Source organism: Syngnathus floridae, chromosome 1, assembly GCF_059516105.1.
Source record: "Syngnathus floridae isolate MCC-2025c chromosome 1, RoL_Sflo_1.0, whole genome shotgun sequence".
NCBI lineage: Eukaryota > Metazoa > Chordata > Actinopteri > Syngnathiformes > Syngnathidae > Syngnathus > Syngnathus floridae.
Genome location: NC_142413.1, coordinates 12,666,309 through 12,680,147, shown reverse-complemented (window position 1 = coordinate 12,680,147; position 13,839 = coordinate 12,666,309). Strand labels below are relative to the sequence as shown.

General features: G+C 38.6%; 1 protein-coding gene across 1 annotated transcript; it reads right to left on the bottom strand.

Annotated features, from left to right (window-relative positions):
- Positions 1–6,597: 6,597 nt before the first annotated feature.
- Positions 6,598–12,770, bottom strand: LOC148404160 (transmembrane protein 182-like). The gene is made up of 5 exons (XM_088379156.1): positions 12,214–12,770; positions 9,639–9,762; positions 7,792–7,890; positions 7,511–7,648; positions 6,598–7,296 (listed from the first exon to the last, which is right to left on the bottom strand). The coding sequence occupies exons 1-5, from the start codon at positions 12,373–12,375 to the stop codon at positions 7,076–7,078; spliced, it is 744 nt and encodes a 247-aa protein (XP_088235282.1). The 5' UTR covers positions 12,376–12,770; the 3' UTR covers positions 6,598–7,075.
- Between the last annotated feature and the right edge of the window lie 1,069 nt (positions 12,771–13,839).

The following is a 13,839-nucleotide window of genomic DNA, read 5'->3' as shown; positions in this document are numbered from 1 at the left end:
TGTGTATGAATGAATTTTGTCATTAGGATTCATATAATACACACAATTTTGTTCGGGGCAACTTTTTCTGGATTTGTAATTTATTTATTTGTTTGTTTATTTATTTGTTTATTTATTTAGTATTGCGATGTACTGTATATTGGTAAATTAAGCCATTTTAGTGATGATACACAATTTCAGACAATCCAAGTAACTGATCATTTCTGTTTGTACACGTACTACCAGTTCCATCTTGAAAACTAAAATAATGCAACTGATTGTATTCACCTGGCTGCAAAAGTATGTACGAGACAGAGCCTCTGATTCTGGAAGTGATGTTAGGATTCCTGCTAGTCCAATCAGAGGATGATAAACCAGTGTTAAACCTGAGGAAGGCCCTTAATTCAAGCTTTCAACTAATTTAAAATCCCAAAAATCTGAAATGTCAAAATAATTACCAGGACATTAACATTGTCAACATTGGCATTAGTAGACACCCGTCTATACAGTTTATCAGGGGGTAAAAGTTAAATTGGGGATGAGTACCATTTTAAGTCTTAAAACCTTTCAACTCAGGAGAGCTCTGAGGTTTGCAGACTTGGGTTAATTAGTGGAGCCCAGGTTTCAGTCAAACATGGCGAAGCAGCATTTAGCTGTTTTGTAATATGCAATAAAAGCTGCCAACAGAAGTGAGTCCGTTTAAAATATCAATGGTTTTCAATCCAGGTTCAAAATTATGCTAAACCAGTGATAATTCAAATGAGCACAAGGTTTATTTAAAAAAAAAAAAAAAAAACACATGTTTACCTTTAGTAGTGATTCATTTGAGAATACTGTTGAAATTTCAGAACTATTACTACTATACTACCACTGTGTTATGTCTGAAATTTTCATTTCAGCCACCTTTTTAAGACATCCCCCTTTTTCTTTATTGTACATAGTACACCTATCAACCTACTGGGGATCTGAATTTTTTAAAAAAAATAGCAATAGCACGTGTGTTTTAATGCGGAGATGGTAATTAAGAAATAATTGGAGGGACTTGAGACATGTTGCTGAAGCGTGGAAGATTCATGCCCAAGTGTTAATTCCCTGTGCACAGATGTTAATGTACACAGCACGTTGGCTTCCTGTGTGCTTATCCAGCCTTCATGTGCTCAACTCTACCAACCACCCACTGGATCTGTCAGCTCGGAGAAGATTTCAATTTTGTAACCAACTCTGCTGCCTTTTGATGGATGTGTCTTTGCTTCCTTTTATCTCTCACTGCATTTGCAAACTAATTATTTCCCCCCCACCCCCCTTATTCTCTTTCCCGCTCTCTCCTCCAGGCAAATATTTGTTTCCTCTGAGGTGAGCGTGCGCAAACCTGCCTCACAGCTCCATATGCTGCCATCTGCCAATCAAGTGCGCTGGAGTCCTGAAACTCTTCGCAATGCCCTCCTTCTTCTCCTTCCTTCTCCTCCCCCTCCATAAGGAGAAATGAAAGAGTTTGGAGAGACAAATGCTGTGAGAGCACAAGCGTGCCCATCTGTGCGTTGAGGAGATAATAAAGGAAAATACAGACATACAGTAGAGAAGAAAGAAGTCATTGTTAACACATAAACGAGTGTCTACTGTCCAAGAAGACCTCTTCCTGTCTTTCTATGAGCCAAATGATTTGTTTTATTTTGCAGGACGTAAAAGGATTCCCCGACATCGCTCACACATTGTTTGCCAGATAACTTTGAGAGTGCACAATCAGTACATGTGCATATGGATTTGTGTGTTGTGGTTGCTGAAACACAAACACTACTGCCCACTGAATGAAGGCAGGTCCAAGCGGTATGTTGAGTTCTTGACGCGGTTGAAAGAGCAGATTGTTTCTAAAACATTCTAAAACTTTTCCACCATTAATGTGACCTATAATGTGTACGATTCAACTGGGGATTAAAATAATACCTACCTTTATGAGAGGGGAAATGAAAAGGAATGGAGAATATATGGTTGCACAAGTGTGCACTCCCTTTTTAATGTGAGGATTTTGCTATGATCAGAATTAACCAATCACTTTCAACATCATGTTAAACCTGCAGCCATTTAAAGTGCCGCAGATTAACCCCAAATAAAGTTCAGATGCTTGTTTGTTTTTACTTCCTTCTCCCACAGATTTACTATTATTTTTTTCTCATTGAGGTGGGATACAAGTTTTGAATTGATTTCGACTTGACTCCTATTCATCAAAACTGGCATATCTACAGGGTTTTTTTAGATCACAAAAACCAGCCTTTTGAACCAGGGTGTGGAAACTTTTGATATCTATTATATGTGAATATATTGACAGTTCTGTAGTGTCACAATCAATTGTGATGAATAATAATTCATTCATCCTGTGTTAACGTGACTGTGATGTGACTATATCTTACCAAAAGGTGACTGGTTCTCCCCTCATCTGTTGGAGTTTTGTTTCTGTGACTTCCTGTGGATAGTCAGACCCCTAGTTCCTATTTGAACCGAAGCGATTTTAGTCAGTGGCCAAACAATTCAAGTATGTTGTGTGTGGAAATTCCATTGTGGGGTGTGACAGCTAGGTTTTCTTCCCTCCTCAGCAAAAAATGCTGAAAATTAAGGTGATCACGATTAAAAAATTGTTTTGGAGTTGCTGAATAACCCTCGCTTATTTAGTATCCTACCAGATTATGTCCCAAGGTGCCATACTAGTATATACATGATATCAGGGAAATTTCTGTATATGATATGCTGTGAATGCTGTGATTATGCAGCATTATAGTCAGTATTTTGCCTTCATAAGCATTTTGCGGCATTAACAGTAATAGTGTGAGTCATTATAATCATTACAATAATAATAATATTCAAATTCATGTTTGCGCATTAAACATTTTATTTACTTTAGAACAACTGTTTATTCATCATCAATTTATCCAAAATACACGAAAAGAAAGAAAAAAAATCCCTACTGGTTGTGGTCTCCTTAAAATTGGACTTGATGTGACTCTAGCACAAATATTGGCAGTAACATGAACTGAGAAAACAGAGAAAATGAGCTGTGGTATTTTCATTTTGGCTTAGAAGCTTTGCAACTAAAGAAACACTTGTGTTGGTAACAAAACAACAAGACTGGATTTCGGAGTGGTCAAAAAAGTTTAACTTCACAGAAAGAAAGAAAGAAAGAAAGAAAGAAAGAAAGAAAGAAAGAAAGAAAGAAAGAAAGAAAGAAAGAAAGAAAGAAAGAAAGAAAGAAAGAAAGAAAATAGAATGGATTTGTTTGACCTTAGATGATCTCTATATGAGGCTTGAGATTAAACCATTCGAATATGAACATAATTTTTTTTTTCAATTAAATGTTAAAAACGGTTAGAAAGGGAAAAAGGAAACATTTTGACTTTAGTGACAGATGATGTTAAAATTAGATGTCATTTATAAATGTGTGTAGTGTCGCATGTGAATATGCATCAAATTTTCTCAAATGTTCACTTTTAAAAGTGAAGTACAACTAAAACAATATAATGCTTATTGTGCAGACCTATGATTTTGAATGGGAGTCCACTTATTTCCCATCTAAAGTATCTTCTTACCCTGTTCTTTCGGTATTTTCTCATCACAAAGAAATCCATAAGCCAAGAAGTGCAAACACGCAGTGACTCCTCACCTGAAAGTTTAGCAAGGCACACACTTTACTATGACAGTAGTAGGAACTCCTAAGTTTTGTGCAACCACAGAGGCACATTTTTTCCCATATAGAACTAACCATTTCAATCTGATGCCAAATGTTTCTGCATGTTCACGTATATGTTTTTCAAACCCTTTTAGTCCAACATATAGATCAGATAAACAGATAAAGAAACAGTAGTCAAGAGTTTTTGCATTCCTAAGCAGTACAGTTATGTTCTTCTTTGCCATGTTTTGGCAAAAAACAAAAAGACATTACTTTCACATAGTTACACAGTTGCATATTACGTGTTTGGAACGAGGACAACACTTATAACATGATCCCCTTCTCCATTAATTCAACCTTTTTACTGCTTTCTGCTATCATCATCTGTGTGTAAGCGATCCTCTCTTTGTGAGGTTAATTGAAGGCAGGAGCTGTGACTGTCTCAGACGTAATCTGCCTGCATTGTGCGCGCGTGTGTGTGTGTGTGCGTGTGCGCGTGTGTGTGTGCGTGCATGCAAGTGCATTTGGAAGAGATGGGTCTGTTCCTAGGGATTTTGGATGTACAAAAGAAACAAAAAATGAAAAAAAAAAGAGTGATGCCATAAGGCTTGCTTTTCTCTCATATCAGCGCTTATCTTGGCACTCATTTTTGACAGGGGAAAAGCCTTTATCTGTGAGAAACTGTGCACATACAAACACGCACACACACACAGGTACACATTTTGAAACACTTAAAATTTGCATCATTTTAGAGGACCTTTTGCTGCCACACTTTCAAGGCTTCTCATGAGCTTAGCGATGGTAACGGTCTCCAATAGAGAGGGTAACACCCAAACATGTACCTATGTCAATAGACTTAAGTCCTCACAACATGAGCAATAACAAACCGACACATGCACACACTCAGAGGGCTCACACATACAAAGCAGGTAATCAGGTTACTCCGGTCAGGAGGTTAGACCATGGAAGAAAAGTGTATCCCATCTTTGACTGGATTAGGGCTTACTTGCATTTTGGTCCCGGTGCTCCAGAGCACTAAGGGTTGTCAAGGGTTCCTGTGGCACTAAATAAAGCCCGAGGGAAAAAGAGATGCAAATTGACACGATATAATGCAAACCTGTATAGTACTCGGTCGACTGACTGGATGTACACAAGCTGGCCACAATGTTAGGTATGTCTGCACAATATGATGAGATCCAAATATTTTGATTTATATATTAAAATGCTTAGTTCTGAATGACACTGTCAACGACTGGCAATATGATTATTTCTGCATTATGTATCACATAGGTTTTTACTATTTGGCCTTCTTTGAAAGGTAAATGGATAACATGATATAAAATAATGGTTCAGTTGGACAAATCAAGATTATGCATGATATTTATGTGTCAAACACTGGTTGAGTCCAGATTCATTTTGTAATGTGTGCAGTGCAATTGTGTTCCCTGCATGTGTTCCTTTTACACATTAAACTACCATCATTTTCACTTCAAATTTCTATTTAGTATTGCTTCTTGTGTCTCCCATTTCTTTGGGGTGCTTTTCCCACCCCAATTCTTCCTTCTGTCCAACCACGCATGAAAACGTTTTGTTCTGAAAAGGAGAGTTACAGAGACCTCAGCTGGCCACTTGTGGGAATGAATTCTTTTATAATAGATTCATGAAGAATTTTTATTTAGGCAACTTTTCTGATTGGACGTCCTTTTGACTGACTTCTTACTACAACATAACGTATCGTACACGTTTCGTGACTTGAAGATTAATTTGATTATATTCATTTATTTGTGTTTCATTTTGAAACCTCAGCTTTACAACTGGATTTATTTTATGAAGTCACTTTTATGCTAATTGTGTTCTTTCTTTCTTTCTTTCTTTCTTTCTTTCTTTCTTTCTTTCTTTCTTTCTTTCTTTCTTTCATTTAACTAATTTGAAGCGGTATAGAAAGTGGATGGATGGATGGATGGATGGATGGATGGATGGATGGATGGATGGATGGATGGATGGATGGATGGATGGATGGATGGATGGATGGATGGATGGATGGATGGATGGATGGATGGATGGATGGATGGATGGATGGATGGATGGATGGATGGATGGATGGATGGATCAGCAATACGTAAACCTAATAAGGACAAGTTGTATAGAAAAAGCATGGATCACAGGTACATAGGACTTGCTAGTAAAGAGCGCTGCTGCATGCCAACCAGTCGCTCAGTCTTCAAAGGACCCTTGGGTCGTAAAAATGCATCAGTTCTTCTCCCAAACAAATCATTGCCATCCTTCAACGCCTTCATCCTTTTTCCTGTCCAAATAATTGAAGTTTTTGCTCCATCCAGCCACTCACCATGGTATTGCTCCACTCCAGTTTGTTTGATCCCTCGCCAAAGGACAGGAAATACAGCTGCATTGCCTCTCTTTGTGTCACTTGCAGCATTGTATTGCTACGTAAATGTATAGACATTTGTGAATTGAATCATTAAACACTGACTGACTAGCATCAGATAGTCCATCGATCCATTTTCCATACTGCTTGTCCTCATAGGGGTTGTGGGCGTGCTGGAGACTATCCCAGCAGTCATTGGGCGGGAGACACCCCGAACTGGTTGCCAGCCAATCGCAGAGCACACAGAAACGAAGAACCATTAGCTGTTACTAGTGATGGGAAAATGAAGCTTCATGAACCAGTTGTTGTATACTTTGGCTCCTCTAGATGGCAATGTTGGTTTAAAGTGAGGGTTTTAAGAAATGGCAAGTCGGTGGGCTTTCAGCTCTTCAGTGAACAGAGAGTGCCATCTAGAGGTCTAAATTAACACGACAACGGGTTCATGAATCATCTTGAAGCTCCATTTGCCCATCATTAGCTACCTCATTGTTGATGATTAATTGGAGTGCACTTTTTAAAACTTGTCTTGTGTTTCTTATAAAACAATACGGATAGCTAGAGAGTAGCTAGATAGAACTGATTGAGCAACTGATTTATTATTATTATTATTCCTGACATTGACGTGAAAATTCTGGTGAGCACATTTATGTCACAGGTCACAAATAACTAAAAGAAAATGTGAGAAAATTCCAATCATTTTAATGCAGGAAAAGAAACTTAAAAAGAATAAAAAGCAGTCAAATTTGAATTAAATAAGCAGTACATTGATGAACAAATTGTCATCTACAAGTAGATCACCTCTGTTCGGCTGCTTGTACATCATCAAATTAGGTTGTAATTTCTCTCTACATCTTGACAGTGACAAATGTGGAAGGCCCTTTGGGAGGAGGTTGTGCAGAGTCAATTTACATTCTGGTCTACTCCCTTCTCAAAAAAATGTCTCTGCAGCAATGCCTTTGAAGGACAATGATGTGATTTTGAACGAATCTATGCTCAATCTCCTTGATGGACACAAAAAGGTCAGTTGTCTCAATTTCCACAGCAGATGGCCTTGCTCACTTGTTGGCAAGCAACGCTCGTCCCACAAGCATGAAGATCAACCCAGAGAGGAGCTGCAGGGGCACGCCAGCTGCAGCCACCATGAACGACAGGCCATAGAGCAGCGAAACCTGCATATCGATACATGTTTCCCCTCTCTCCTGGAGGATGTAACGCTCCACATCCACCACCTCCATCCAAAGTACGAAGAGCAGCACCACAAAGAGGAACAGGCACGCTGTGGAGAAATATACATCAGGCGACTGATGTTATAAGACCTTATCTGTCTTTATTACTACAATGGCAGCAATGTTTATACCTACATCATAACATCAGTGAGTAATCTGCATGAGTGTGTCCAATCATCCCAACACTTTTGTCTATTTATAGTGTATAATATATTTCATACAGCACACTAATCGTGTTCTTCGCATAGCTGAAGATTATTTTACCAGAAATGATGAGAAAGGCTCCGCCCAGCTTGTAGAGTTTATGGCTGATGAAGGGGATTCCACAGACCAGTAGGAAGCTTCCAGTCAGAGCTGAGGCCAGTGCAAGGATCATAAACACTGTCCAGAACCCTCGAAACACTGAAACAAACACACCACTCATCACAATCCAATCTGTTGGTGGTGTTTTGGACTGGCAATATTATGTTCATAGATAACTAATCTAAACTACCGGTAATGTTCTCAACAAATGTAAATATAGTCATGATTTAAATGTTCACCACCTGCTGTTGCATCATAACTGGGATGAGGTACTGGTCCAAGTGCGATTGGTAATGGAAAGAGGTAGCCATGGACACACACCTTGGATTCTGGTTGGTTTGCTACAAGAAAAAGGAAAACAAAGTCTAAACAAAACCTGCTGTATGGTATAAACCTTAGATTGAGAGGTGGTGGAATAAATTGTAAATTTATTAATCATTGTGTATAGTGCAAGTCTTACACCACCATTAGCTTTGCTTTTCATTAGCAATCATTTTATTCCAATGATGCTGATATATCAACGAGTAGGACACGTGGATTTTGCATATTTATGCAAAAACAACTTCATGTTGAAATTCCCACAAAACTTTGTTATGGCATGGTGAATGAGAGAAGGGAGAAAATATTGTCGCTGGACTGAACAAAGGTAGCGATACAAGAAAATTATATTTCTTTTGTCCATTATCGCAGATGTGTTCTGCAGAATTAAGTAAGTCACCATTTGTATGCAAAAAATTGAAAAAGATGAACGAACGTGTCTATTGACGGATGCTGTTGATTTCAATGGATGAGAGAATTGTTTAGACGATATTGAAGAGGGTCAGGTGCTAAGTGAGCTGGGCGGTGGCCAAAGGCGGGGGACCTTGACGGTCGGATCGCCGGCTGCAGAAGCTGGTTCTTGGGACATGGAATGTCACCTCTCTGGCAGGGAAGGAGCCCGAGCTGGTGTGCGAGGCAGAAAGGTTCCGACTAGACATGTAGTCGGACTTGCCTCCACACACAGTTTGGGATCTGGTACAAGCCCTCTTGAGAGGGGCTGGACTCTCTTCCACTCTGGAGTTGCCCACGGTGAGAGGCATCAAGGAGGTGTGGGCATACTTATTGCCCCCTGGCTGGGCGCCTGCGCATTGGGGTTCACCCCGGTGAACGAGAGGGTAGCCTCCCTCCGCCTTCGGGTGGGGGGACGGATCCTGACTGTTGTTTGTGTCTATGCATCAAACCGCAGCTCAGAGTACCCCCGCCCTTTTTGGAGTCCTTGGAGGAAGTGCTGGAGAGCGCTCCTTCTGGGGACTCCATTGTTCTGCTGGGTGACTTCAATGCTCACGTGGGCAACGACAGTGAGGCCTGGAAGGGCGTGATTGGGAGGAACGGCCCCCCACCATCAGAACCCGAGCGGTGTTCTATTATTGGAGTTCTGTGCCCAACGACAGCCCCAAAACATCACTGCTATAGAGGAGGAATGGGCCAAAATACCAGCAACAGTGTGTGGAAAACCTTGCGAAGACTTACAGAAAACGTTTGACCTCTGTCATTGCCAACAAAGGGTAGATAACAAATTACTAATATGAACTTTTGTTATTGACCAAATACTTATTTTCCACCGTAATTTGCAAATAAATTCCTTAAAAATCAGACAATGTGATTTTCCCGATTTTTTATTTTTTTATTTTGTCTCTCATAGTTAAAGTGTACCTATGATGAAAATTACAGGCATCTCTCAGCTTGTAAGTGGGAGAACTTGCACAACTGATGTGATGGCTGACTAAATACTTTTTTCCCCTACTGTATATCCAACCATCCATCCATCCATCCGTCTATCCATCCGTCCGTTCATCCATCCATCTATCCATTTTCTATACCGCTTGTATATATATATATATATATATATATATTTCCAAATTGTTCACATTCACTTTATTGCTGCTATCATAGATATTGCACACTCCTCTCCTGTATAAATGTAAATAGTTCTATTTTTTTATTTTGGTGTTTTTTTGCACAGATTACTGCCCCTATTTTACTTTACACTATACTATTATACAGCAGAATACTGATCAAAATGAACCCTGTTGTAAAATCTTATACATACTGAAAAACGTTGCCAAGACTTCATTTGCGGTGGATTCCACCTGGAACACACAGCGCCAAAAAAAGCCTTCATGGTGGAGGGTGAGAGACGCAGGAGAGATGGTGACTGCTTTCACAAACTGCAGCTGAAGAATAAAAAGAGACAAGCTGACATCAGTTGTCAAATAAAGACACGACAGCCGAAATATCTGTCAGTGAGTCAACATGTGGCTGTGCAGCTGCTCTGAGGGCCCACATCACAACCTAAAAAGTTCCAAGGCCTCCAATGTGGTTCTGATTGAGAGGTTTGTGCAGTTTTCAAGAAGAATTTATGAAACATGCATGCTCATACCAACTTGTTGAAAAATATGATTGATGACTCAGAGAAACTTTAATCAACCTCTCATGGAAAAATGAAAGACTTTTCAGCACTAATAGCTCCCGTTAATGGGTGTAGTTAGAACCATATTCTCCTCTGTGCGTATCAGGAAATATGTTGCATTTGCAGGCTGTTCTGGTCACGCGCATGCACCTCTCCATGACAAGCAATGTCCCCAGGAAGGTGCATCATTACATTACACTTTACAATTGAATCCACTTTCAAAACTTGCCACTCAACATGCCCACAAAATTTTCGAAAAGAGACTTCCAGAAAACAATCAAATATATTTGAAGAATCAGAGATGTTTTATTTATTTATGTTGTCTTGTACTTTGTATTTACTTTCTTCTTTATTATAGTCTCATGCTTTTGGCACACTGTGTTGTATTTTATTTTCCATACGTCATATTTAATAGCCATGATGTTTCCGAAAAAAAAATCAACAAGTTGCGGAACTGAACCTCAAATGATATTTCTAAATATTATTACATCTTGTTTTGTTGCCAATATGGGAATATTATTATCTTTTCTATCTTATCTATTATCCTTTTTTAAATTTGGCACTTGTATTCTTGCACTCTTGTACGCTGTTGTGACAAGTAAATTTCCCCACTGTGGGATGAAAAAAGTTCTATCATCATCATCATCATCATCATCATCATCATCATCATCATCATCATCATCATCATCATCATCATCATCATCATCATCATCATCATCATTTAGACTAAAAAAAATCATCTAGGAAAATTTACATTAATCTCTAATTAAATATATTTAGAAAGAAAGTTGGGCCATGGAACATGCATGAACTCATAAGCGCAGCATTCTGATTTAATTACTTATATTGGATTTCTTGCATACTGAATAAAAAAAGCATGCTGTTTTTCAAAGTGTAAGTTTAGCAAGTACATTTCTGATTCCCAACTACACAGCATCCTCTATATAAGGCTGTTTCAAATATAAAGTATGCTTCATCTTTTCATGGATTTAAATGACATTCACAAGTGTCACAAAAAATTAATGTTCTATAATTTCCATGCAGTCATCGTTGTCAATGAATCATGCCTCTTTGGTACACCATATTCTTTGCCAACTTGTCCATGGTGGCTATTTAAGAAGATTTGACAGGAGAATACATGAATGTGAAAAGCACAGTAGTCCATGCATATTTACGCGGGTAACAGGAAAATAAGGCACTGAGTGAAAGGCAACTAAAACATTAATAAACTTAAATTCTAAAAATAAGAGTCTTGCGTCACAACTAACATTATTCTTTTAATTACTTTTTTTTTAACAGCAGTCACATCAGTAAAACAAAAAATAGTAAGACAAATTCAATTAATTAGCACACAAAAAACAAAACTTGTAAATCTTTGTAAAGAAGTCACTTCACTTTAATATTTTCACCATTTTAGCCTGTGTCATTTATCAATGACACAACTGCAAATACACACCCCTGTTCTTATGCTAGTTTCCAGTCAAGGCAGTCATCATCAAGATGAATTAGAAAATACAGCAAACAGTCAACGTTACCAAGAACTAGATGACACTAGATGATGATTAACAGACGAAAAGAAAAAAATGGCCAGGGATTGATCTCTCAAAAGGACTTGAAAAACCTTGGAGTGTCAATTTCTTACATTATGTCTACTATATACACGATACCTGTACAATACATAATAACAGGAAATTAACACGAGTAAAACAAAACAATCAGTTTCTACTTTACTTTTACTTTAATGGAAGTGAATTCCACAATTTGGGTGCATCAGTTACGGCAATTTTCAAATAACAAAAACAAATTTGTAGAGCACAATACAAACATTTTTTCCCACTTCTGTTAATGGAATGTGTGTCCCACTGGGTGACATTCTAGTTAAAATTTATATTCAGTAATCATTATATCATCACTTTAACAACATGTCAAGATTTATTCACACTGCTGTATACATTTATAGTGTTGCGCCACCAGGACTCCTGAACGCTGCTGGAACATTTGCACAACCGAACAGTTTGTGCAGCATTGCAGTATTGTGAACACTACAGTGCGAGATTTAGCATGCCTGCATAATTGATTCTATCCATGCATGCCAACAATTTTTTAAAAAAAGCCCCCCCAAAAAACTAAGTACTCAAACACTACACTGACTACTTTACAGTCTATCCATTTTTTTTCTTTTTTACAAGCAATTTTCACACAGTACATGTCTTACCTCGGTCCCGTTGGCATCTGTTTCTCCTATTGTGGGCCATGTGTAAGGTCCACAGTTGTCACTGGCCACCAACCAGTAGTCCGTACCAAAGGCCAAAAAGAAACATATGGTCCCTAATGCTCCAAATATACCTCCAGCTAAGGCTGCAGCTCCCACCCTCATAGCTCCAACCAAGAATCCTCTCGACAACTAGCGTACTTGTATCTTCTTTTTAGACTTTGAAACAAGTGACACCTCAGTGTTGTCCACTCTACTGCCCAGCTCTCTGCCAAACCGTCTCTGGACCACTCCCTGGCATGCAGGGAGTTGTTGTAAGGGGGACAGAAGCTCCAGGCGGGGGTATCAGAGTTATTTTAGGAAGCACGTCTGTCCTCGTCAAATTACCCTTGGTGTGCCGAGCGATGAGGACAGGTTGTTTATGTAGAATGAAGACGGCAAGTGTGCAAGCTGTAAGGAACTCAAGGTATTTGTTGGCTCGGTGTTACTCTTGAAGGACCACTTTGAAAATAAATTAGAACGGTGATGCAAATGACTCTTAAACCTTCAAAAGGTGTAGAAACCTTAACCCTCACCCAAGGAAGGTTATACAGTTGTACACATTCCTTGTAATGGGCAGTTATTTCCACTCCTCCTCTTGTTTGACCCTGTTCTTCATGAGCTTTGGGTGTTTCTACGAGGCCTGCAGAGCTGAGACCACGGTCAACAGTAAAAAAAAAAAAATGTTGACTGAATGGCAAACTACATGTTGCTGACCATGAGAGAGGCTTCAGAAAAAGAAACTAAAAAGTGCACATACTGAAATTACTTAAAAAAGGCACTATAAAGATTATGAAACATGCAAATATTAAATATATAATTAAAATTAATCTTGAATCTGCATGTACGGAATGTTGGTGGATGAAGCAACTTTACCAATACATTCAAACGGCTTTATTAATACTTTGAACCACTTTGCAGTACTTCCGAACGATAATCAAAACTGTTTACTCAATATTGCTTCATGCTTCATTGGGCATCAAACCGGTGTTTCCTATTCAGACAACCTACGCCACTATTTTATTATTTTAGGTTTTCCTCCAATTATCGCTTCATTCTCTTCCAATTATATGTGACTATTGTACCATATTATGTATATTTAGTATTTCAAATAGAGTTGGAAGAGGAACGCTTAATTTTCTTTAAAAAAAAAGTCTTTGTCATTAGAAATTATTTTTTTCATGCGACACAATTTGGGAATAGCAAGTCATTTTTGATTAATTCTTAACTTTCCACAAAATTCACCCAACTTTCATATCATCAATATACTTGCCTGTATAATACAAGAACTCCAGTGACTAAAGTTCAGTACAAGATCATTCTGTAAAAACACACAGACACGCACACACACACACACACACACGCACACACACGCGCACACACATTTTGCTCTGGTATCTTATTGCCTTATAAGAGTATTTTATGCATTTCTCTTCCACCCATGTTTCTGCATGGGCCTGTTTCTTCTGTGCATGTCAGTCTTGGTCCAAAGAATTTTACAGTCAAAGCTATGACCACCATTAGTTTGTCAGACAATGAACAGCTGGCATTACTTTATATGGCCTGGGTGGAGAACTTTAAAATGTAGTG